General features: G+C 36.9%; 13 protein-coding genes across 13 annotated transcripts; 5 read left to right on the top strand and 8 right to left on the bottom strand.

Moving 5' to 3' along the window:
• Positions 1–193: 193 nt before the first annotated feature.
• C9374_000999 (uncharacterized protein) lies at positions 194–1,205 on the bottom strand (the record flags this gene model as incomplete). Its single annotated transcript, XM_044700237.1, has 4 exons — positions 194–420; positions 505–588; positions 709–862; positions 1,056–1,205. The coding sequence occupies 4 exons, from the start codon at positions 1,203–1,205 to the stop codon at positions 194–196; spliced, it is 615 nt and encodes a 204-aa protein (XP_044552141.1).
• Positions 1,206–1,680: 475 nt separating this feature from the next.
• C9374_000998 (uncharacterized protein) lies at positions 1,681–2,831 on the top strand (the record flags this gene model as incomplete). Its single annotated transcript, XM_044700226.1, has 6 exons — positions 1,681–1,846; positions 1,902–1,928; positions 2,084–2,343; positions 2,393–2,495; positions 2,604–2,629; positions 2,718–2,831. The coding sequence occupies 6 exons, from the start codon at positions 1,681–1,683 to the stop codon at positions 2,829–2,831; spliced, it is 696 nt and encodes a 231-aa protein (XP_044552140.1).
• Positions 2,832–3,006: 175 nt separating this feature from the next.
• C9374_000997 (uncharacterized protein) lies at positions 3,007–4,649 on the top strand (the record flags this gene model as incomplete). The annotated part of the gene is made up of 4 exons (XM_044700215.1): positions 3,007–3,161; positions 3,359–3,950; positions 4,027–4,449; positions 4,506–4,649. 4 exons carry the CDS (start codon positions 3,007–3,009, stop codon positions 4,647–4,649), a joined length of 1,314 nt encoding a protein of 437 aa, XP_044552139.1.
• Positions 4,650–4,773: 124 nt separating this feature from the next.
• On the bottom strand, positions 4,774–6,330 carry C9374_000996 (uncharacterized protein; the record flags this gene model as incomplete). Its single annotated transcript, XM_044700204.1, has 1 exon — positions 4,774–6,330. The coding sequence occupies one exon, from the start codon at positions 6,328–6,330 to the stop codon at positions 4,774–4,776; it is 1,557 nt and encodes a 518-aa protein (XP_044552138.1).
• A 94-nt stretch (positions 6,331–6,424) lies between these two features.
• Positions 6,425–7,725, bottom strand: C9374_000995 (uncharacterized protein; the record flags this gene model as incomplete). The annotated part of the gene is made up of 3 exons (XM_044700193.1): positions 6,425–6,510; positions 6,588–7,173; positions 7,351–7,725. 3 exons carry the CDS (start codon positions 7,723–7,725, stop codon positions 6,425–6,427), a joined length of 1,047 nt encoding a protein of 348 aa, XP_044552137.1.
• A 171-nt stretch (positions 7,726–7,896) lies between these two features.
• C9374_000994 (uncharacterized protein) lies at positions 7,897–9,105 on the bottom strand (the record flags this gene model as incomplete). The annotated part of the gene is made up of 2 exons (XM_044700182.1): positions 7,897–8,833; positions 9,032–9,105. 2 exons carry the CDS (start codon positions 9,103–9,105, stop codon positions 7,897–7,899), a joined length of 1,011 nt encoding a protein of 336 aa, XP_044552136.1.
• Positions 9,106–9,383: 278 nt separating this feature from the next.
• Positions 9,384–13,154, bottom strand: C9374_000993 (uncharacterized protein; the record flags this gene model as incomplete). The annotated part of the gene is made up of 1 exon (XM_044700171.1): positions 9,384–13,154. The coding sequence occupies one exon, from the start codon at positions 13,152–13,154 to the stop codon at positions 9,384–9,386; it is 3,771 nt and encodes a 1,256-aa protein (XP_044552135.1).
• Positions 13,155–13,445: 291 nt separating this feature from the next.
• Positions 13,446–14,188, top strand: C9374_000992 (uncharacterized protein; the record flags this gene model as incomplete). Its single annotated transcript, XM_044700160.1, has 2 exons — positions 13,446–13,508; positions 13,772–14,188. 2 exons carry the CDS (start codon positions 13,446–13,448, stop codon positions 14,186–14,188), a joined length of 480 nt encoding a protein of 159 aa, XP_044552134.1.
• Positions 14,189–14,430: 242 nt separating this feature from the next.
• Positions 14,431–15,768, top strand: C9374_000991 (uncharacterized protein; the record flags this gene model as incomplete). The annotated part of the gene is made up of 1 exon (XM_044700149.1): positions 14,431–15,768. One exon carries the CDS (start codon positions 14,431–14,433, stop codon positions 15,766–15,768), a length of 1,338 nt encoding a protein of 445 aa, XP_044552133.1.
• A 167-nt stretch (positions 15,769–15,935) lies between these two features.
• Positions 15,936–18,020, bottom strand: C9374_000990 (uncharacterized protein; the record flags this gene model as incomplete). Its single annotated transcript, XM_044700138.1, has 3 exons — positions 15,936–16,342; positions 16,427–17,124; positions 17,236–18,020. 3 exons carry the CDS (start codon positions 18,018–18,020, stop codon positions 15,936–15,938), a joined length of 1,890 nt encoding a protein of 629 aa, XP_044552132.1.
• Positions 18,021–18,735: 715 nt separating this feature from the next.
• Positions 18,736–20,688, bottom strand: C9374_000989 (uncharacterized protein; the record flags this gene model as incomplete). The annotated part of the gene is made up of 1 exon (XM_044700126.1): positions 18,736–20,688. One exon carries the CDS (start codon positions 20,686–20,688, stop codon positions 18,736–18,738), a length of 1,953 nt encoding a protein of 650 aa, XP_044552131.1.
• Positions 20,689–20,881: 193 nt separating this feature from the next.
• On the top strand, positions 20,882–22,730 carry C9374_000988 (uncharacterized protein; the record flags this gene model as incomplete). The annotated part of the gene is made up of 2 exons (XM_044700115.1): positions 20,882–21,214; positions 21,312–22,730. The coding sequence occupies 2 exons, from the start codon at positions 20,882–20,884 to the stop codon at positions 22,728–22,730; spliced, it is 1,752 nt and encodes a 583-aa protein (XP_044552130.1).
• A 203-nt stretch (positions 22,731–22,933) lies between these two features.
• Positions 22,934–25,012, bottom strand: C9374_000987 (uncharacterized protein; the record flags this gene model as incomplete). The annotated part of the gene is made up of 1 exon (XM_044700104.1): positions 22,934–25,012. One exon carries the CDS (start codon positions 25,010–25,012, stop codon positions 22,934–22,936), a length of 2,079 nt encoding a protein of 692 aa, XP_044552129.1.
• Positions 25,013–25,312: the final 300 nt, after the last annotated feature.

Genomic DNA, 25,312 nt, shown 5'->3' with positions numbered 1-25,312 from the left:
AACTAAACAAACATCTGAACACCTTTTTCGTTGCAGGAATGATCTTCGGTGGTTCCGGGGTGCGGCCTTCAAAGCCGTAGGGATGTAAAGTCCAGAGGTTCAATTCCTCCTTTCTTGCGAATGGTTGTTGTTTTTTATATGATGAAAATACACACAAATTTAAACAGTAGAATTTTAGTTTGCGAAAAAAACATTAGTAATTTGACTGATGTGGCAGCATCGTATCCGACGATGAACTCTTTCTGAAACGATTCAGTTGCGACATGATCCATTGCACCACATTGTTCTTCTTTTTGAGAATATCCTTATTGCCACGATCTGCACCACCTTCCATTCCAAGCCCTGGTAATTGCATGTCTCCAATACTCAAGCTTACAAATAATGCAAGAGGAGTGACCCAAACACAAATGAAGAAAAAGCCTATTCATGTGTCAAGAATGGTTTTCGCAAAATAGAAACGAATTTGAAAATATACAAATGGTCATCAAAGTAATTAATGCTTACCTAGTAATTCTGAAAATTCATAAATTGGTGTGTAAAAATCAATAAAGTAATAGTACCATCCTATGTGAGAAACTAAAAATCCGACTATTTGTATAATAAATTATGTCACCAATAGTAAGATTTGAAAGATTCAATTCATGCATTTTCGTGAAATTTCACACACATGATTAAGAACCATTCGTTCAACGACTCATCACCACTTACCAATGCTCAAAATACAGGATGCAGATTTCACTCTCACAAATGGGAATGTTGATAATAATTGATAATATGCAATATGAGACAATATTCCAATAGAAATACACCAGAAATAAAGTTCATCAAAAATCCATAAAATCAAATGTACAATCACCACCAACTATTAATCATTGTTTTCAATATATTATATAGGATCATCATTTTGACCGAATCATGTTTTCATCGGATGACAGGATTCCGAATACAATAATCATACATTCCAATCATCGTACCATGATCATCATTTCAAATTCATATCATATGGATTCGGATGATGATGATAAATGGTTCTTCCAAAAATGATTATTACATACATAAATCATGTACGAAATCACCTTCCGAGTCATGACACTATTCTCTTCAGCCAATTCGGCTAAATAATACAATCCTGTAGCAACACATAGAATCAGAAACATGACTCCGATATAGAGTGAGATGTGGCTAATCACAATGAAGGCGATCATTTTTTTTGTTACAACAAATGGATCATCATTTCGATTACCTTATTTGTCAATCAAGACGTCATCATTGTGTGGCATGCCAATATTTCATTTGAAGACAAAGGCATTGTGAAATATTGGGAATGTTAAGAATCGCAATTAATACCTCCTAAACTTTCGTCATTGATGAACTGAGGTCCCTCTTGTCAACTTTTGTGAAGAAGACATTTAAGATCTTTTTTTATTGACATGAAACTGTAATTCTTCCATCAAACCCTTTAGAACAGCTTGAAAATAATAACAACAACACTTTCGTGGTTACCTCCATCTATTCCAAGTCATGTCTCTCCTTAAAAGTAGGAACACCTGTCATTCTTTAAAAATCAAAAAAAATATCAAACATTAGCGATATTGGTCTCAACACCAAATCACAGCAACAACAACAACAAACCAATACACCCGATCGATCATTTCATCTATATCATACAACAAGAAGAAAATGGCAAGCGTTTTGAAAGGTCTTATGGGAGTGAGTGATAAAAAGAAAACTTTTAAAAAGAATATTGATTGTGACAATAAACTCAATGAGAGAATGAAACAAGCGATGCAACAGAGTACTTCATCGTTGGGAGTTGCTGGATTGGAAAATACTGTGAAATTACCACGTAAGTATTCTCGGGTCTTTGAATGTTGACATTTGACACTCCATGATGATGATAGCCGGAGAGAAGAAAAATGAATGGTTAGGTATGTTTCTTGATTTTTACAATACAGATCACCATAATTCTAAATTCAATGAAATAACCATGTCTATTGTCTTTTTTCCTGTTGGCACAACATGTGTTTCTCTTGTTGAAATATTCAATCATCACTGCACCACTGCACCATCATCATCACTACAGCTGTTCACGTCGTCGATTTTGTAAATGGAATTAACATTCTGTATGGCTCTCTCGAAGAGTATTGCACAGCAAGCACTTGTCCTAAAATGTCAGCTGGTGAAAACTTTGAGTATTTGTGGATGAATGCCGATGATCCAAAATATGACAAACCAACAGTTGTGAGTGCCAAGGATTATGTCTCATTATTGATGGAATGGGTTGAATCCATGTTGAATAATGAACAGATTTTCCCTACTGATGCCAGTCAAGATTTTCCAAAGGTACGTTTTCTAAAAATGGAGGCCGAGTTCACTAAGTGTTTGATAATAGGACTTTTCGAAAATTGTAAAGAACATTTTCAAGAGATTATTCCGTGTTTATGCACATATTTATGCTCATCACTTGGAACAAATTAAAATTCTTGGTGAAGAAGGTATGGAGATCAAAATTTTTAAATTTTTTAATTCGTTAAACTTTAAAATTATTAATTGACATTTGCGAATGGTTACAATTCTAAATCGTTTTGGATTATCAATGATAGCTCACCTTAATACTGCTTTCAAGCATGTAAGTATTTTGAACCATAATCCACTGACTCAATTCATTGAAAAACAATTTTGTGAAATTGTCATTGTTCCAATTGTACATTTTACAGTTCATGTACTTTACCTTTGAATTTGATTTAATTTCTGCAGCCGAATTAGAACCTATGGCTGAAGTCATTGTCTCATTGATGGGTGAGAAATTCAAAGCCAAGCTCAAGAAGTAAACAATGACTATGAGCATGACAATTATTACTTTGAGTTGAACGCGGCACAACAAATTCTTGCTTCTTCTTCTTTCACACGATAAATTATATTTCAATAAATTGTAATTATTGAAACGTTCTTGTCATCCACAACCGTGTTCCAGTTCAAAGCCATTCCCTACGGAGTTTGAAAAAAATGGTTCTTTATGATTTGTGTGTGATTGGCTCGGGAATTGCAGGAGCTTGTACGTTTCATCATGCAACGAAAGAGTATGAACGAGTCTTGTTGTTGGAACAGTTTGAGTTGATGCACTCAAAGGGATCATCTCATGGAGAATCAAGAATTATTAGGTAGGTGAGAGTCTTTTGAATGCAAATGAATATTCATGATGATGATCATCAACCAAAATTTGGAATATATGTACATGAACGTGGTTATGAATATGGGTTCCAATCATTGATGATTTGCAATAATTTCTCCATGAATATTCATCCCGTAACATGATATCCTCTTTCAATGAATTGAAAATATTGAATGCACTGAACAGAATTGCCTATGATGATGTTCATTATTCAGCTATGGCCTCTAAATCTCTTGAGTTGTGGTCTCAAGTTCCTCACTTTGAAACCTTTTACAAGAAGACTGGTGGTCTCGATATTGGTCCTCTTACCGATGTAAGCATCAATAAGGTGGTTCAAGTTTCACGAGAAAGAGGCTTTACTCATGAAGTTTTACAAGGTCAGCAGTTGCGTGATCGATTTCCTCAATTCTCTGGTCTTCCAGATGATACTTTGGCTGTCTATCAACCAGAAGCTGGAATGTTAAATCCAAATAAGATCCGCTCGATTTTGTTGAACAATGATGGAAGTGCCTATGATCTTGAAAAACACCGTATTGTAGAGAAGGAACGAGTTGAACAATTGGTTGAGGACGAAACGAGTGGAAATTTTACAATTGTCACAAATAAGGGAAATCGATTTGAAGCAAAAAAGTTGGCAATCTGTGTTGGTGCTTATTGTAAAAAGTTTCTTAAAAAGCACTTTGATTTAGATATCCAATTTGAAGTGTTGAGAATGTGTTATTATTATTGGAAGATTGGAGAACTTGGGTTGAAGGAAAATGTGTATTTGGAAAATTCAGTAAGTATCGTGTGGATGTAGTGTTAGTACTGATGCCCATACCAAAAACACGGCCATTTCTCATTCTGTTGTTTAGCCAATTTGGATCATGTGGGGACAAGATCCATTTGTTCAAGATGAAAAATTAGATTTGGCGTATTATGGATTTCCAAGTTGGGAAAAGCCTGGATACATTAAAACTGCATCTCATCATCCGTATAAAGATGTAGAAAGAGGCTTCGATCCTGACGAGAGAGCAGCACTCATTGATGAAGGAAAAGAACCGCTAGTTCAGAAAGAAAAAATTGACAGAACAGTGAATTTCCTTAAAAACACCACTCCTGAAGGATATCTTGATTTCAATGAGACTTATGAGGAGATTATTTCTCAGAAGGATCGTGTAGTGACATGCTTGTATGAAATGACACCAACTGAAGATTTCATTATTGATTATTTACCAACTAAAAGCGGTAAAAAGAATGTTGTTATGTTTGGTGGCGGAAGTGGACATGGATTTAAGGTGAGTCATCTTTACTCAGATTTTTATAATATTTAACGAATATTTGTGACATTTAGTTTGGAATTGTTGTTGGTAAAATGTTGTTGGAATTATTGAACCAACAAAATAATGCAGGAAAATTCTCTGTGGTGGATGTTCCTCTAAACAAATTCTTACTTGACAAGGTTCTCATTCCAAAACAACAGACATCTGATCAGTAAAAGTGGTTTCTTCACTTTCCCTTGAATTATTGTCCGTGGTTTACAATAAACGTAAGTGTGCCAACTTAATTGTATCACCAGCACAAAATTTGCCAGAAGAACTCTTTATAATCATCCCAATAAATTATTCACTATCGATAAATTGCATGTAATATTCATCGTTTTCTGACATGTCATCATCTTCCGAGTTGGATTCGTCAATTTTTTGCTTCTTTTGGCTTGGCTCGTTGTTTGACTCAACATTAGATACCGCCAGCGACCGTTTCGGAGATCCCTCAGATTCATTCTCGCTCTCATCTGGTGTGTCTGCTTCAGAGTCACTTGAACCAGAAAATGAAGGAGATGAGGGCTTTTTTCCAATCACTCCAGTACATGTTTCAGCTCCACATTTACACACTTGTTGCTCTGACACTTCATCATAAATCGTAAAATGATAATTGTATGTAATTTCCTCTCCAAACATGATATCTCTAATTGCAAATATTCCAACCTTGTCGTATCCATTCACAGACCAAACCTGTGTGCATGCATTGGGGTCACACGAGTGATTTATAAATCTTCCAATATTTCCCATCCATGTTGCGTCAATAATTTCATTCTCATTTAAATTCATGCAGTAGTGGTGAAGAGATTTGTGATATTTTCTGCTTGTTCTTTTTTCAAATCTTTTGATTGAGATTACTTCTCCAACATACTCAGTGATGAATTCTCCCTTTTTGATGATGGGTTGATTGCACTTTACACCAATTCCTTTACCTTTGCTGTAAAAGCAAACAATATTTGGATACTGCATGTTGGTAAACATTTTGTTGTCACACAGCGAGCCACACTGACAATCTGAAGAGCACTCCACTTGTGACAAGTAATTCAAACATTCATGCTTCACACATTTGCTGGTGCAGTTACATCGATTATCGTTATGAGCTGTTGGGAGTGTTTTAGAACTTCTTTCATTCTCTAAAATGTACACAAAATCGTCAGGTAATTTTAAATTTGGAAAATACTTTTCTATCAACTCAGGCTTGGCAATATTCTTTTCAGGGTTTGCAATTTTCAATTTTAATTTCTTATAAACTTTCATAAATGGATTCTTTTTCTTTTTTACTTTCATGCCTGATGTGGTTGCTTTGGATGAAGTCGTGGAAGTGTTACTTTTAGTGGTGCTGATCGAAGATGTTGATGATGATCTGGAAAGGAGAGCTGGCGGTGTGTTGGGAAGTGATGGAGATTCCGAGCTTGATGTATGGTGTTTTTCATTGGTAATAAAAGACAACGACGAAACCAATGGAATTTCAATCCTCTTCGTTCGATAGGTGCCTCCAATGTGATCATAAATCACGCATGTTTTTTCAATGGATACTGCATTAATTTGATAGTCTTGTTCTTGGGATGTTGGTTCCACGTCATCGAGTGCTGCTTTTTCATATTCTTGAAAAGTTTTAATTAAAGCCTGTAGTTGTTCGGAATTCCATGTGCATACCGTTGGTTTTTCAATTCGTCGGCGAGGCTTGTTGCTACATTCTCTAAATCGTTGCAACAGTGGTTTCTCTCGGAAAGCTTTTTTAACTGATGAATGGTGATCGGGATTGCTTCCATTTGTTGCTGGATGATTATGATCGGTTTTTGATGATGACTTTTCCTGTTTGTGATGAGATGACAGCTTGCTTTCCTTTTGATTCATTTTTTTAATGTCGACACAAACGTTTTTGACTTTCCATTGCCACATCAAACCACTGTCGTGACATTAAACACGAATAATTTATTTCTTGGTTGATTTAAACAATTGAAGAGGATGGAACAGAGTTCAAACCGCACTTGCTCTTACCACGAATAATACGGAAATATCCATCTTCACCCCAATCTATTTGAGTGGGTTATTGGGTAGTCATAAAAAAATAATTCCTTAGTAAAAAACAATAAATTTTCACAAAAACATACCTGAACCCCAAGAGTTCTTAACAATCCAGTATGGTTCTTCGGATCCGAGCCAGCTCTTACCAACACCATAACCAACAATCAAAACACCGTGGTCCAAATCTTGAGGATTACAGAACCATGGATCAGAGATACCAGAAGTGTAGTATTGCAACCATTCAGCATTGATAGCAATGGAGATTGGTCCGTTAGCAGCGAGCCAAGCAGCCATTTGAGTTTCGTCGCTTGGAATTGAGGTCCAAGAGGAGATGGTGGCAACAACGTTGCTCTTGTTGAATCTGCAAGTGTCATCAACACCTTCATATGGATAAGAGTCCTCAGTGACCAAACCACCGTTCTTGATGATGTATTGGAAGGCAGACCACATCAAACCGCCATTGCAACCAGAGTCACAAGCTTGTTGGTTTTGATAAGTGACACAGTTGTGATCACAGTCAACCAATTGTTGTTCAGACAAGCTGACAAGTTTACCCTTCTTGATGGCCCATTGACCTTCAACGTTACCAGTGGTGGAGAAAGTCCAGCATGAACCACAAGCACCTTGATTCTTGACAGGAGTAACAGCTCCGTGTTGTCTCCAGTCGAAGGACTGTTGTTGAATTAACGGAATGGTGTGATGATGAAATAGATAAAATTTAAGAGTTCAAATGAAGTGATGATGGAGGAATCATTCCAATTGCAATGATCAAAATTTGGAGATGTAAAAACGTGAAGGATGATACCGTTATGAAGTGTTAACAAAATCATCATAACAAAATATACGTACGGTTGGAGCAGCTTGGATATCCTTTTCAGAAACAACAACTTGTTGTGGAGCACCCAAAATCTTCTTGGCTTCCTCTGGAGTGTAAGTCTTCATCAAGAACATTCTCTTGAATTCTTCTGGAGTCAAATCAGCAAACTTGGTGATACCGAAGTTTTCTCTCTTGCCAACATGGTTATAATATCTGGCCTTCTCAACGTTGGCCTTGAAAATTTGATATCTAGAATTATGTTCTTCAGTACCATAGAGTTTGGCATGTTTTCTAGAGAACTTGATGAAGAGCTTCTTCATTTCACTCTCGGCCAAAGGCTTGTACTCTTGAGCCAACACAACAGCGGCACAAGCAATCAACAACACAGCAACAAGGACAGAACGCATTTTTTTCAGCTGTTTTACAATGGGATGTTGCGGGGAATGCACTAGTGCAAAGTCCCATCAACTCCGATTGATTGCTCCTATTTGAACACAATCAATGGATACAAACAACGGCGTTTTCTCATCTTCTCACAACAAATCGAAAGCCGAGCCTAATTTCATGTCAACAATGTTTTATACAATCCAATCATACCATTTCCGTGGCAAATTTTGAATTTGAGCTTCTCTCGACTCTTGTTGGTCTTTTGATCGAAGTAATGAGACAACCTCTTCATCCTCTTCTTTTTGCTTCTCCACAACTTTTTCATGTTCTTTCCGTCGTCGTTTCTGATCCAACATTTTCACAACCCTCAAAACAGCATATAACAATGTTCCCACAATAATCAAACAACTTCCAGTAATGTGTGACCATGTCGGTTTCAACAATTGAATATTCCAACTTCTTGGTACCAAATGAGCAGCACTAATAATGGTATAGAATGCTAATTGAGGAAAAATCAAAAATTGTTGAATTAAGCCAACACTAATTGCTTTCGAATAAACAGTGAGAGCCAACACTGAACTCTGAAAAATCAGTGTGACTAAAACTCCTCCCAATACCAAACCAAACATGTCTAATCGAGTGAACATGACTTGCCATACCGTTGGTTTGGAGTCAGCAAACGGTAAAATGGTTTCCATGACCAAAGCTGGAATGAGCATGAACAATGCTGCAATAAACATTTTCACCATGGTCATTTCTAAAATATTCATTCTTAAATGTTCGTATTTTTCTTGTCGTGAGACTACGAATCGCATCGTCACGAACATGAGACCTGTACAGAGGGCAGATGCCAAATTCACGACAACAGCTGGAATATTAGACACATGTACACTCCATCCTAATCCAACATCTAAACTCAGTAATATGGCTCCTGAGGTGACAATGAGAGCGAACATGACTTGAAGAAGTGTGGGTCTTTCACTTCGAATGAGAAATGACAATAAAATGATCCAGAAAATGCTCGAGGTTCGAAGAAGAACATTGATATTGATGGACGCTTTGTCAAGACCTAAATTTGTGAGTACTATCACTCCTGCAAAGAGAAATCCAACAAGAATTAATTCCTTCCTAAATATTGAGAGAGGTTAGATATTTTCAAATATTTCAAATTTTCCGCATGATTCATACGGAAATATTGAATCAACAAGATGAAATATTCAGATTGTTGTCATTATCGAAAATTTGATAAAGTTTGTTAAATTAAATTTTGTGTGGTATTAATTCTGAATGAATCATGTCCATAATATTTTGATCAACACAACCTACACTTTCAACAGAAATGCTTTCAGTCCTCCACTAAATAAAAAGTATGGTTGTTTCACTTCAATAAATTTAATCATGATTAATCGATTGAACAGCACTGCCACTAGTAGTATAATTGCAGTGCATCCTACTTGAACAAATGAAGTTGTTACGGGATAATGAAAACCATGACCACTACCAAATCCAGCATATAAACTCTTGTTATATAAAGGTAAAATAAGATCAAATATTATAAAGAGTGTTAAAAACACAATAAAGAGAAATATTGAATCTTTTCTGTATTTTTGTTGATTCGGTAAATTGTTGTGGTTGTACGAGGAGTTGACATTGAGAGATTTTCTCATGGACATTTTTTTTATTCCTCCTCTTCTTCACTTTCGTCTTCATTTGCAGATTTTCGCTTGGATCCTCTTCGGGAGACAAGTTGGGCAGGTTGTTGAGAGGAAGTGGTGGCGGTAACAGATGCAGAGTTTGTGCGAGCGTTTGATGAAGCTGATGCTGCAGTTCTTCTTGAAGATGTGGTTGTTGAGGATGAGTTAGGGTTTACATTGTTGCTTGACGAGCCCGAGTCGGAGTCAACAGCTGATCTATGGTCAACTACACGTTCGACCAATGACGAACCATTCACAAATTTTGTCTTGTAGAGAACATTTGCATTTTGGAACATCCCTTCCTTGAGAGAAACCACAATAAATTGAGAGTTTGTAAAGTGAGTCTTCAACATGCGGCCAATATTTTGTGTGTGTGAAGGATCTAAAGCTGCGTCAATCTCATCCAAAATATATACAGGGGCTGGCTTGAATCTGAGCAGAGCAAGAATGAGAGAAAGTGCGAGCAGTGACCTTTGACCTCCACTCAATTCTGTTAAGGACTCTTTCCAAACTCCGTTGAAGGCAACACGTACTTCAAGGCCATCCAGCGCTCCATTAACCGCGTCTGAGGGAGGCTCGAGCTTAGCTGTGGTTCCATTGAGAAGGGTTGAGAAAATAGAGCCAAAATCTGTGTTCACTTTCTTCCAAGTTTCCTCGATTGCTTTCTTTTTCTTATCGTCCAAATCCTCAATGACATTCTCAATTTTGTGCCTATCATGTTGAACAATTTCTCTCTTTTTAACTAAATCATTATATTCTTCTACTGCCTTTTCATGCATGGCCATAGCCTTTTTGTTGATACTTTTTGAAAGGCTGTCACATTCTTCCTTAAGTTTTGAAAGGCGTTGCTTGCATTCTTGCAACGACTGATTGTTCTTATCAAAGTGGAATTCTGTATCCGGTTTGTTAAAGTTTTCCTTTTCGTTTTTGATCCACTTGTTTTCACTTTTCAGCGCATTTAAAAGAGTTGCAAGTTTTCCAGAATTTTTGCCAGAATTTGATAGAGTGTGTTCCACGCTTTTCACCTCTAGAAGAATGTCGGATGCATTCTTGGCGTACTTATCTTTCAGTTCGTTGAGTTTAGAAATTTCTTCGTCTGACTTTGAAAATTCTAATCTACAGGCCTTAAGATTTGTGCTTTCGCTTTCATATGCCTCAGAGGCGTTGTCAACATCTTTTTGCAACTTGGTAAACGTTTTTTCCAGGTTGGACTCAATTTCTGTCCGCTTTGATTCATATTGAGTTTTCATTTCCTTAATATCTTCTGACATTTGCTGTAGTTGCAGAGAAAGTTTGTCAGAATCTGCTTCTTTCAATTCCGTTTTTGCTGTTTGTAGCTCTTTTTTAGCTTTCTCAATATTTTTGTCAATCATTTCTAGTTTTTGCTTTTTCACAGCTTCTTCATCGCTGGCCTTGCTAAATAGTTCTTGTTGTTTTTCTAGATCAACAAGCTCCTTTTGCTTGTTTTGAATATCAATGTTGAATTGCTTCATATTTTCGTTAATCTTTACAATTTCTTGCTCCATTTCTTCTACTTGTTTCTTTGTTTGGAAATAGCTACTTTGTTCAACTCTTTTTTGTGCAAGAGACTGTTCGTGCTTCTTTAGCCGTAATTCGTTTTTCAATGCGTAGTACTTGTCCTTAAGCTTTTTGTTAAGCTGGGATTTGAGACCTTCAACCTTTTTAATAATAGAATCCCGTTCATCTTCAATGAGCTTGAGAGCTTCTAATTTGGAGAGTATTGATGTTTCAGGATTGAAATGCCTTGAACCTCCTGTTAATGTACCGCTAGGATCAAAAACATCACCATCAATGGTTACTGTTCTTGCGTAAATAGTCTTGTCAAAGGCAACCTTCTTTGCAGTCTCCATATCTGTGGCTACAAGGGTTGATCCAAAGCAATATTTCATGGCATTTTCTACCTTACTTTCATAATTGATTAAATCCAATGCCAAGGAGGCATTATTATTGTGAACTTGTTTCAATAATTCTTGGTTTTCAAATCGCTTGCCATATGTGATGTTGTTCAATGGAATAACAGTTACTCGTCTTGAAATATTTCCTTTTTCAATGACTTCTTTTCCTGTTTTTTCAGTATCCACCACAAGTTGACCAAGTCTTGGTCCAGCTGCAACTTCTAGAGCACAGGTATTTTGTTTATCCTTGATTCTGAAAAGGTTGGCTACTACTCCCATTACATTACCAGATACATTTTCCTTATTATAGTCAAGGAAAATTTGTTCGAGTGACATTTTCTTTTGATTGATCTTGTTTGTTCTATCAACAATGTCTGCCTCCAACATTTCAATTTGCTTTTCTGTCTCAATATATTTGCTTTCATTAAAATTCAACTGTTCCAACTGTTTTGCTTGTGTGTTTACAACCTTCTCAATCTCTTCTAGTTGTTGTTTGAGAGATGTCTCTTCAGCACTTTGTTTCGATAGCTGTATCTTCTTTTCGTTAAGAGTTGTTTTAAGGTGAGAAAGTCTCATTTCACTCTGTTTCAAACTACTTTTGAGAGAGGTAATGGTCTGTTTGCATTCGAGAACCTGTTCTGTAATGGTTTTACCGTTGCCATCGCTAATATTTACAGCCACACCTGCACTAACTGCTTCTTTTTGACGCTTCATATTATCAATCTTGTTTGTGAGATCCTGAATTTTTTGTTTGAGTTCTTCAGACCGTACTACAGCGTTGTGACATTTCTTTTCCAATTCCAACTTGTTGTTTTCCTCGTCCATGATTTGTTTTTGTAAGCTGTCCAACTGGGCTTTTTCTCGTTCATACTCTTCTTTTTTATGTTCCAGTTCTGATTTTTTGTGAATAAGTTCTTTGTTGAGTTTTGCCACTTTGTTCTCCAATTCCTTGACCTCATCTTTCATATCGCTTTGTCTCTGTTTCTTTAAATTTTCAATTTTCTTTTGAGTTTCTGATTCTTTCTTCTGAAATTCGTTATGCTTTGACTCTAGCTCAGAAATTTTCTTACGTAATGAATCTTCTTCGTTTTTCAAATTTTTCAGCTGACATTCTGCTGTATAGTATTCAAACGCAATGCAATACCGTTCCATATTTTGGTATTCATTTAGAATTTCGTTATATTTCATGTACTTGGTCTTGTCAGCATTGAGCTTTTCTAATTTGGGTTCAATTTCCTCAGATAACAGTTTTGCAATTTCTTCCAGCTTTTGATCCTTCTTTTGAATTGTTTTTTGAGCTTGGCCCTTCTTTACTTCAAACATTCTAGTACCTGCAGCTTCTTCAATCATTCCTAAAATTTCAATTGGTTTCATATTGAGCACCTTTGTGATTCTTCCTTGCATGATTAAAAAGTGGGGATTATTTACATTGAGCTGAACGGAATGAAACAAATTCTGTACTCGGGAGAGTTGAGCATTTCTACCGTTGATCATGTATTTGTTTTTTCCACCAATCATAATTTGTCTGTACACGGTGATAGTGGACTGGTCTTCATAACCAACCGGTGAAGTGTCCTTATCGCTATTATCAAAAACTACACTCACGCTTGCTTTTGTTACGTCAGCTTGTCCTTGTTTATAAATTAGTTCCTGTAAATTATTGACTCTCACTTGGCCAAGATTTGAAATTCCCAACACAAAACAAATTGCATCTAAAATATTGGACTTGCCTGATCCGTTCAAGCCGGTAATGGCATTGAACGATTTATCAAATCCGTTCAGTACGGTTCGAGTGGCATAGGATTTAAATCCATCAATATGAATTTCTTTGATATGCATGGCTCGGAATGATGGCAAGTTTCAACAAATTCCGATATCTATTAAAAGTATTGTGATAACAATGAACAACTAATTGAATTTCCTGCTAGAGTGGCAAATAGAGCTCCTTATACTAATTACCACTCAACACTACTAATGGCTACGAAGATTTTTGTTAACTGCTGCTTGATGATGGTAAAAAGCAAATATTTAGTTTGCAATTTTTTTGATTCAAATTAATATGTGTGAGCGCTGAAATTTTGGCGCAAAAAGCAAACGTTCAAAAAAAATTTTAATCATCACACCACGAAAATGTCGATGGCAAGAAAGAGAGTCATGGAAGAAAGAAAAGCATGGAGAAAGGACCATCCATACGTACGTTCATTATTATCAATATTTTTAATATTGACGTTTTTTTTGCTAATCGGTGTTAATCGGTGGTTGCTGTTTGATTCCGATTTTTGTGTATTTTGAAAATTTAATTTCTAAATGTGGAACTCTTTTTAATGTAATTCTTTAAATTGAATCCATCAATCATTTTGATTTATATTAATTTGGTGGTGATCATGAAAATTCTTTGCAAATAACAAACACAATAACAACAACTTATAACAATGAATCGGCCGACATCATAACAGGGATTCTGGGCCAGACCAGCACAAAACGAGGATGGTACAACAAATATAATGCTGTGGAATTGTGGAATTCCTGGAAAGCCAGGTACAATTTGGGAAGGAGGCGAATACAGACTCGATATTGAATTTTCAGAAGAATATCCTGATAAGCCACCAAAATGTAGATTTGTTCCTCCGCTTTTCCATCCAAACGTATTCCCAAGTGGAACGGTATGCTTGAGCATTTTGAACGAAGAAAAGGATTGGAAGCCATCTCTGACCATCAAACAATTACTTATTGGTATTCAAGAATTACTCGATAACCCAAATGAAAAAGATCCAGCTCAAGCAGAACCATTCCAACTCTATGTGTCAAATCGTGAAGAATATAATAGAAGAGTCCGACAATATGCGGCTAGATGCAAACCAACCAATAATTAGCTCCTTTTGGTTTCGCGCAAAGATTGCTCCAATGCTTTTTTCTAGAAAATACTACACATGGATGTTGCAATATCCATGAGCACCTAGTATGTATACTATGATGATGATGATATAAATTATTGAATTTCCTCAATGATTATTTCTATGTAATTTCTCTAGTAAACAGTGCCACTAATAAGTGGATGGATCTCCATCTAGCCTTAAATGCATTCCTAAAGCAAGGTTGTTCAAGCCTTAAAAAAATGTTGCAAACTCAACAAGTGATCTCATGTATCGAGCAGCAAGTGTTACGACTGCTGAGAGAGTTAATGACTACGGAAGAAAATGAAGAGTCTTCTCATTCATTGGAATCGCCAATGGGATCAACGCCTGAAATGAATGAACAAGCAGAGAAGAGAATAGCCTCCAACCCGGAGCAAGGAAGCAGCATTCGTGATCATGAAAGACAACTGAACGGTCAATTCGATGTGAGCAGTCGAGAACAAGAGCTACCACCATCACGAATTCTATTTTCATTGAAGGAATTCTTTAATGCTCAATCTACCTGCAGATTTATTTGTAAACTAAAGTTGATGCATCTCATCCTCCAGCTTTGTATTTACAACAAATTCTCTACGAAACGAGACATGTACTATTGCATGAAGCCATTGATGAAAAATCAAGCTCAATGCAACCAGGTGTTGAAAGAACTTTCTGAAAACTGGCATGTCCACAGACACGACTTGCATGTGGTACCACAATCCAGAGGTGAGGTTTGTGGACATTTTAGTTTTATTCAATGCAATTTGAATGACGTTGTGAGCTCGCATCATACAGTATTGATGCCAAGTTCAACTCGAAGTGTCACCCCTGTGTCATTGAAAGTCAGTGCGCTTTCCACATGCTCTATTCCTTCAATTCCTCACTTACAGATTGTTGGCTTTGAAATTCCTCGAGAAGTGGATTCGCTACTCATCGTAGAGAAGGAATCAGTATTCCAACAACTCAAGCAAACGCTTGCTGCCAATGTTGAATTGCGAAAATTCATTCTTATCACCTCGAAAGGTTATCCGGACGTACCAACCAGAGACTTTATTGTCACATTGGTTAAATACGTTGCTAAATATCAGAGACGATCTCTAAAGCTTTATCTATTCACAGACGGGGATCCATATGGGGCAGAAATTGCCCATGTGTACATTCATGGATCAAAGTCTTTCAACAACGAAAAGAAAACCCTAACATTACTTCATGTGGACTGTGAAGAGGAGTGTAAATTTTGGGTAATGCAAACGTACTTGAACATTCAATGGCTTGGAGTTCATTTGGAAGAGTTTTTACAACGTTGTGACGAAGGAAATTTAGAATTGAACCCTTGCTACAAAAACTGTCTGCTTCCCTTAGATTCTGGTGATTGTTGCAAAATTGATTCTCTTCTCACGACTTTGGGCGAACTCGAGCACTCTTGTTGTGAAACACTATCTCGTCAGCTTGCTTTCATGAAAGAATTTGGAAGCAAGGTGGAAATTGAAGCATTGACCTTTGTAGGAGTTGATTATTGGACTTATATTCTGGCAAAGACCTCATCATCAGTTGTCTAAACCACTACCAACAAACTACAAGACAAACGCTTCCACACGACGTCATTCTAGATAAACTGCTTCCCAATTATTTACCTTATTTTAAAACGAAATTACAAGGTAAATTGGAGGAAAATGATTATTGATAGATTTAGTATTATTTAATAATTTCAAAACAGCTGTACAGCTTATAGACATGGACTCTTGAATCCCATGTAAACATTTCGTTCCACAGACTTTACAATATCATAAATACCAGCTCCACCCATCAAGAACGTAGCAATTAGCGTCACAAATGCAACAATAAAGATCATGATCGATCGTCTTCCAGTCTTATCTAACCACAAGTCCAACATGAGTTGTCCAAAAATACCACACAAAATACCAGTTGCTAAGAACCATAAACCATAGTCCCATGGAAGCATACCAGCAATTAAATATTGAACAGTTGAAATTGAGGATGTGAAAAGAATCATAAAGCTTGTGGTGGCTTGTGAAGCGACTGGATCACTTCCCAAAATTAATAGCAATGGAGACTTGACCATACCTCCACCAATACCAAGCATGGATGCCAAAATACCAGCACCAATACAAGCTGAATAGTTTCGAATGCACCAATGTCATGTGAGGTTGCAAGTTTGAAATGTTAAAAAACACACAGGAATCAAATATAACATACCAACTGGATAAATAGTGACATTGTACTTATTCCAGTGCACATCACCTTCAACAAATTGATAACCTAATTGCACTTTTCTTTCATGCTTCTTCAATAAATAAATAATAATGCCCAATGCCATAGCTCCAAGAAGTGGGAAGCTGAGGGCTGTCAAAATCCAATAACCAACGCTGCAACGAGTGACACTTGGAATAATGGATGGAGTACCATGACCTCCCTTCAACAAACTCAACGTAAATACGGTCAACCAACAAATAATCAAAACAAGAATTTTTCCAAGAGGAGTTTTCTTTTCTGCCTCATAGATGGCCTTCAATTCCTTCTCTTCTTCTGGATCCCTAGTAGAGAAGCCAACTCCCTCATCTGTTTGTTCTTCTTCAGTGTGATGCTCAATTTTAACTTCAGATTCATCAACCTTTTGATTGGTTGTTTCGACCTTCAACAAGCTTTCTTCGTCGTCGCTCACTTGATTGTAATCAGTGGTAGGTCTATTGCTATTCGATTGATCTTCTGTAGTCGATTCAGCTGCCTTCTTTCTTGCTTCAGCTTCTAATTTAAATCTCTTGTAACCATTTCTAAACATGACGAAAGAAGTAATACTCAACGTGAGAATGACCAATACAACGATTAGCCAATCAGGGAACATCATGTTGAAAAAGACACCAATAATTGTACCTAACAAAGTTGGAGGTTCCATCCTGTTTGTTATTTCAATGGGTGAGCAGCATGACAAGTTGGTATGAAATCATTTCAAAAATTGCGGTCCATCATTGCACATGATTTCACAAAATGATAAAAATCACACTTACATTAATGCAATATCATAATCAATAAGAGGACGATCAGCATGAGGGTGTCTCTTGAAACTCAATGTAGCAATGTTGATAATACCAGCACCGAAAATCATAAGAGTTGAAATTGGAACTGCCAATGATGGAGGGAATTGACCAGCCACGTGCAACAATGGCACGAAAATACCACCACCTCCTGTTCCTGATGCAGCAGAGAGCACACCTCCAATAAAGCAAGTAATTGTAGCCAAAACATCCAAATATGATACATATTCAAACAAATCCTTGTGCTCACAAACACCTCCTTGAGCTGGAGGGAATTTTCCAATCTTGTGACATGAATAAATAGTATGAATTTGCTCGGAACATTGAGTTGCATTTGTACAGAACGAGCACTTGTTATTAATGCAAACCAGAGTCTCCAAACCTCCACAATCCTTCTCAACAGTTTCTGGAGTACAATTACGTCCAATAAATACCTGATAATTTGTAACATATCCAAGTTTCTCTCCTGATGATCCCGATGTGTTCTGATAGGTTGCAAGAGTAATGGCTCCATTCATATCTACTCGAGCAGTTGTTGTTGTTGTTGTTGTAGTAGCAGACAAGGTCGTAGTAGCATCATGCCGAGAACGATGATTTAAAACAGAAGAACTTTTAGCCTCAACCATCATGATGGGATTTGCCATAAACATCACGACCGATAAAAGGAACACACTCAAAATCATCATCAAACTTGTTGTATGTTTTCGGAGAACATGATGATTGCCGTCCTCTCGTGATGTTGTTTTAGGAAGGATCATTGTGGTGGGAGAGCACAAGTTCAACAACAAGGATTCATTATTTTTACAACCATTCATGGTCGTCTTATTTTGTTGTTGTTGTTTATGTAGTAGTTGGTGTGGTTGGTGGTTTGATTGTTTGGAATTTCGAGACTAATGAACTCGAGGATGAAGGAATATTAAAAATTGATGATGAAAAAGTGTCGATAGGAGGCCGACGACGGGTTGTTCAGACGGCGAATGAGTTGTTGTTGATGATTGGTTGTTATGGTTTGGTTTGGATGATTATTAAAACTATTGTAATGAAAAGACTTGTTCTCACCACCACACAATCAGGGCTCAATAACTTGGAAATGATGATGAGGAATCAGTTTTTCGTTTTTTTTTGATTCTGAATGACACGAGACAGACATAACCATTCAGTCACTGAACACCATCGTCATGGTACAATTGTGGAGTGATTTAAGAATGCTTTGGTGAAATTTCTAGGTAATTGTTTCGTTTTTGCATGTGTTATTAAACTGGAAAGATATCAAAAAAGTCCAATGAGAGCAACCATAAATATGAGCAGTTTGTTACACTCGGATCGTTTGAGGCGAGTATGATCGAATCTTTTACAAAATATTGTAATCGCTGTCAACCTGCATAGCTGTTGACGTTTGTTGAAGTAAGTTTGTAAGTTTGTAGTAAACATCAGAGGTCAAGAGTTCTACTGTTGTACTAACGTGCATCTCCCTCATTCAAAAATTAGCAGCTCAATAAATATGAAAAAACTTCCCACTAAAATAACAATTGGTGTGATAATGAGCCCATATTTGAGGAATGTAAAATAATTCACTTGCTTGTTGGTGATACCGTTTTGCCTCAAAATAGACAGAAACATAATTCCAGCCAATGCTCCAAACAATGTTATATTGGCTCCAAAATTGCTTCCTAAAATAAGAGAGAACATACTCCCTTTTCTTTGAACGGGTGTTAAAATTTTGTATTCCTTACTTGAAATGACGCTGGTGAATAGAATGGTCATTGGCTGATTATTGATAACATTGCAAGCTAAAGATGAAAGGTAGCTCATGACCATCGTAGCTGCAAGGATGGCTTGAACACTTGTTTTTCCTTCAGCCAGAGCTTCAGGCGACTGATTTCCTGAAAGTGTGATAATAATTTCTGCTGCTTTCTTTGCTAATAAATCAGTCCATCCGTAATAATTCAGTAATTGAACAATGGTAAACATGGACAAAATGAAGGGAATAATTTTCCATGGAAGACGAACAAGAACTTTCCAAATTAAAGAATCGAAAGGTTTCTTCATGGTTTTCCTGTAATAAATTCTGAATAATTGTAGAGAATCCATCACAAAATCATAGATGAGAGAAAATCCAAAGAAGGAACATGTCACAATCCATGGAGGAATGGTTTCTCCTGTATCTCCAAATTTGATGAGTGAAGTAACACTCAGCGTCACCAGACACAATAATAACGCCACTGATTTTACAACTGCTGATTTCACATCTAGGGATGAGGTAGATGATTTAGACAAGTGACTGCTTGCTTCTTCCATAGTGTTACCAGCAGTGTTAGGAGAGTCTTCCAGCAACGCGTTACTCAAATGGTTTGAGGCAGGGTCGTTATTTAAAGAATCTACAATGGCAGAAGATGGAGGCCCTTCCTGTTGTGCCGATGCTTCCTCGAGCTCTTCCCTACTTTGATGTGGTACTCGTATCTCTTCATTTTGTTGAGCGTCATGGACCAGCTCAATTTTCTTTGGTATTGAAGAGTAAAAGAAAATGTATAATAATATAAAACACACAGTTCCTGAACTAATTGCAGGTAAAGCCATCCACTTGGAATAAACCAAAAAGTTCAATTCATAGGCAAGAGCCACAATCACATTTGTGGGATTTCCAATTTCCAGCAACACGCTCCAAACATTTGCAAGGAAAAATTGAGAAATGACATACGGCACTGGATCCAAATTTCTACTCGATAAACACATGTAGCAACAAATTGGAGTCAGTGTCAAAATCACAATATCATTAGAGGTAAATATTGTCAACACACTGGCAAACAAGGAGAACCAAATAAATAATTTGTGTCCATTATAATTCGACTTTTTGATAATCCAATTAGCAATATAACTAAATAATCCAGTGACGTCCAATGAAACACAAACATAGGACAATGACATGAAAAGTAACAAGATGCTGTAAGGTTGTAAATGTTGCCCCTCTGCACCAAGTAGTCCAATTTTCATGTTATTCCAATCCAATGTTCCGCTCGCCAACAAAACGACGATAGCAATCACAGAGGCCCAGCTCATATCTAAATCAATATGATAAAATTGAACCAAATGATTGAATAGAAGTGATGATGATGACGGAGTGGAATTATTATTCTCATTGGAATTTTCATTGTTATCGGAATCATTCACCCCCGTATCATCATCACTGTTTTGTCTTGTTCTGAATAATTTAAATTGTAACCATTGGAACCATCTCTTCCATGTATGAAGCGTTGGGAATATAGGTATCCTTGGGGCTCCGATGATGAATACAATATCTACAATGAAAACAGCCATGCAAAACCATGCATGGAAAGTATAATGAGAAGTAGATGTTGAACTCGAATTTTCACTGGATAATAGGTGTTGTGATTGAAAAGAGCCTCTTGCTGCAGTTGAAAAAGACATTTTTTATGTTTCAAAATAAGCTCTTGAAATTGTCAAAGCCATGCAATCGAGTCCATTAAGGTAGGAGTTGACGATCCTTTCAATGATAAGGTCATACATAGTCTAATTGGAATCTTGAATGAGCCTTCCATAAATGATTTATTTCCATTCTCGTTATTTCCTTAATGATTTTGATTCATCATTTAAAAAAAAAATGATTTCACAATTCCTGGCTTCACATTTCAAATTATTTTCATCTCCATCCCAGAGCGAGGGCGAAAGTCTTCAATCTTCAACACCACCCGAACACACCAAAGTTTCCCAAAACAATTTTCTAGAATCACTCTCCTACTTCAAAGAACAAACTTTGGACTTTTTTGTAAAATTAAAAAACGCCTTCGTGGGACTCTATGAATCGCATCCCATTGCTACCTGTGTCGTGGGTGCTTGGATGGTGATCTATTTCATTAGGAAACGATTTTTTGAGGGTAAATTATGTCCTTCCTATTTATTACAAGAACAACACATGAAAGGAAAATTTGTCATTGTAAGTATATTTGGAGTGACTTTACAATTAACACAATATTTTACAAAAAATGAACAATTTTACAATCATACTTTATAACACTCTTCAAAAAATACAGATTACTGGAGCGAATAGTGGTTTAGGTTTAGAAACAGCCACACAGTTAGCCTTAATGGGTGCTCGAGTCATCTTGGCAGTTCGGAATCCAAAACGAGGATTGAAAGCTCGAGATCAAATCATTCACAAAATGATGACTCGAATGAAACAACACAATGCCCCTCTGGATACTCATATTCCATTAGAGAGTGTTCATGTGTTTCATTGTGATTTGTCAAATTTGGAAAGTGTGAAGGATTTTGTTTCTTCGTTGCAAATTATGTTTTGTGGAAATCCTTCATTGCATGTGAGCAGTGCACTAAATGTGAGAAGTTCGAGCATTGCCGAGCAGAAATTAGAAGTTGCAGCACAACCTCTCCTTTCCAATCCAGCTCAACGCACAGCAGTCACAAGTCATGAGCATCAAGAAGAGGCAATTCCTTCTTCGACAGGTATCACTCTACGTGAAGTCATTGAACATTTAGATAGTGAGGATGAACAAGAATCGGATAACCTCTCCTTTCATTCTTCTTCATTGGGAAGTTCCATCTCCCAACACAATTCTTTGCGTGTGCATCACGTAATTCCTCCACAGCAACCCACTCTTGAAATTCAACGACAAGAATCTATACCAATTGTAGACATTGTGATCAACAATGCAGGAAGTTTTCTAACACGACATGGTGTGAGTGTGAACGGAATTGAAAGTCAATTCGCTGGAAATTATTTGGGACATTTTTTTTTAACCTATTTATTACTGAAAAAGGGAATGCTGAATAATCATGCTCGATTTCTGAACATTGTTTCTTCCTATTCACTCTTTTCAAAATCTGAACACTTGTCTCATCCCAATTTATTTAATTTCGATGTTCATGATTTAATTGAAAATTGCTCTTCTAAATTTGATTATGAACAATTGTACATGAGAAGCAAATACGCCTTGTACTTGTTCACTCGTCAGCTACAGAAGGTTCTTTTCAACGTTGGATCTTTATCCATAGCTTCTGTGTTGTTTTCAGGAGGTGACAATTTGCAAAGCTCCAACCCTCATCATTGGCAGCAACACTTGCATGAGCAAGAGAATGCCATGAATGCATTCCCTCAACGTGCAAAAGCAGTTTCTGTGTTTCCAGGGGCCACTCGAACTTCCTCATTGGAAAGAATCTCTCCTCTCACTCGGATATTCACAAGACCCTTAGAATGGTTGTTGTTGAAAAGTCCATGGATGGGAATTCAGACCATTCTGTACTGTTGTTTGCTACCTTTCGAATTGTTGCAAGGAGGAGGATATTATGAAGAGTGTGAATGTGTGAGAAGTTTGGAAAATGAAGATTCTATTGAAGAGGAAAGAATGAAACGCTTGTGGTCAGTGTCGTTGGATTTGGTGAATCGATTCGAGAAGTTGTCAAGCAGCAATAGTCATGAACATGTACATCCATAATCAAAGATTAACGTTCCATGTTTCGAACAGAATTAATCAGGTCTTCACCGGAGACCATCCGTAAGACTACCAAACATGCTTTGACACCCTCCATTAAAACATTTATCAAAAATGCTTTGATTGTATCATACTTTGATGTTTTTGAATCACAGTCTCTCGAATTTGGAAGATCACCATGTCACCAGGTTTGTCATTTACGGTTGTTAGATGAGTTTTCGTACAATGAGAGGCCATGCAACTTGTACTACAACAAAGGTATGAATGGACTTTTCTTTGATTTTCACATTGTTTGACTCATGTTGTGTTTGTGCTCTAGCTCGAACAGCAGCATCATTTAGAATGTTTTCTACGGTTGTGGTGGTTTCGTTGTTTCTGGTGTCTTTAAAGGAAAACGATTCTGTTTCAGCAGGTGCAGTGCTAATCGAAGTATTCGAGATGACTTTCATGGAGAGCAAACGTTTTTCATCAGCATTCAACAATTCCCTAAATGCAAACTTAAATTCCTTTGGAGTCATAAAGTGAGAGAAGTTTTCATATTCCTCTAATGAGTTCGGTTTAAGACGTGTAAATTCAATAATGATTACGCTACGTGCTGTTTCAATTAAAAGGCTTGATCCGTGAGGGTGTGGTTTCATTCCACCAATCTGTGTATTTTCCCTGTTTGAGGTCAATTTAAATAAGTTCGAGTTGTAAGCGCTTAGAGCAGCCTCAAAACTTCCTTGCAGACCATCTTCTGGCATTGTGACATCATAAACTGGTTCTAAAATACTCCACAACAAATTTGTCAGTGTATCTTCGCTTGGATAATTCATAAATCTTTCAATGTTACTTCCGTCTATAGCTAAAATTTTAAGAAGCTGATCCAAATATTGATACTTCACTACCTCATTTGGAACAACTAGTGTACTTTCACCAAATTCTTTAAATGGTAATAAAGTAAGCATACCATGATAATACATAAAGGTTAGTACACAATTCCATACTTCCTTTTGATGGGCTGCGCTTGTAGGTGGGTCAAGAATGTATTTAGGACTGGGATATGTTCCAACATGACGGTAGCTATTGAAGAAATTCACCATGTTTGTCGAAGTACTCCGCTGAACGATTGGTCTAAAAATTGGAATTCTTGATAGAGTGTCAAAAACACTTTTGCCTATTTTCACATTATCGTCTATCAAGGCATAAATAGAAACATCCTTCCCTTGAACAACATTATGTCGGAAAGCATCATGTCGCATCAGTAGTTGCAGAAAATGAAATGAAAGTTGGGGATGGAAAAGAGGCTCTACTGAACCTGGAAAATAATAGCCAGCATAATACTTATACATAACTGAGAGTATGTTATGTCTGTGGTCTTCATTTGAAATACCTATATCAGCTACAGCCTTTTGCAAATCTTTTTTGGAAAATCCAACTACGTCTTGAAACTGTGATAGGTGTGAAATATCTATGGCAAAAGGAAAACCAAGAAAATCAAAAAGCAAAAATGGTGTGATACCAACAACTAAAGCTCGAAAGTCACAACTCTCTGCGTTTTTGATGCGTTCAAAGAATGAACGAATTGGTGAAAGTATTGCGTCTCCTGTATACCTATCAGGAAATTCAAACATAAATTTGTGTACAATTCTGTCTGATTCATCGACTAGAAGCATTAGTTTCATCTTGTTTCTTAGGCAGTAAAAAACCAGATTGTCGAATGATATAAGAGCATCAGTTGGATGTATTATATTATCATCTAAACCATTCTCCCTTATAAAATGGGATATTGCACCATTAATGACGTCATATAATGGTCGCTTGATGCTGTTTGAAGTATAATCAATAGTGATTGAGAAATTAAGCCTAAGTACATGAAATTGATTTTTGAAAACGGTTTGGTTTTTTGGGTGGGCAATCCACAAGCCATCAAACAACTCACTGAACTGATCTGCCTTATTGATGTTATAATATGCGTCTAGCATTGATAACAGTAACGATTTACCCCATCGTGGAGGACGAGTAAAGAATAGCAGGTCACCGGTTCTTTCTAAAAAAGGTATTAGATGGGTCTTGTCCACATAGAACTGTTTTTCTCTTCGGATACTCGCAAAATTTTCGTTCCCATATGGAAAATAATTGGCGTGTCTTTCGCTAGGCTTTAACATTGTCGAAAATCGTCTGATACAACAATATTGATCACTATGGGAAAGAAAAATATTAGAATGTGGTGATGATGGAGAGTGGTAGAGCCTTCTCCAAATAGATGAATAACCAGACAACAAGAGACTACTACGCTTGAGCATTTTTCCTTATTTTTTCTCTTGCTGTTGGCTTGAGATTTTATTTAACAAGATTCAACCATGCACAACATTAAACCATGATTTTGTAAGATTGTATCCGATAAAACACCCAAAATTGTAATATAGGGGCCAGCACTAAGATTTCTTTTGAATCACAATTTCTCGAATTTGGATGATTCACTGATCGAAATGCATGTTTGTTTCCTGTCCACTTCAATATTAAACAACTCGATAATAGACTCATCATTCTCTATTTCACCCTTGCCCGTGACTGGAATGGCAGTAAGAACATCTTCCTCATGA

The sequence above is a fragment of the Naegleria lovaniensis genome (genome assembly GCF_003324165.1).
Source record: "Naegleria lovaniensis strain ATCC 30569 chromosome Unknown tig011, whole genome shotgun sequence".
NCBI lineage: Eukaryota > Heterolobosea > Eutetramitea > Acrasida > Naegleriidae > Naegleria > Naegleria lovaniensis.
Note: the sequence above shows the minus strand (reverse complement) of the source record. Positions and strands in the feature narration are given on the sequence as shown.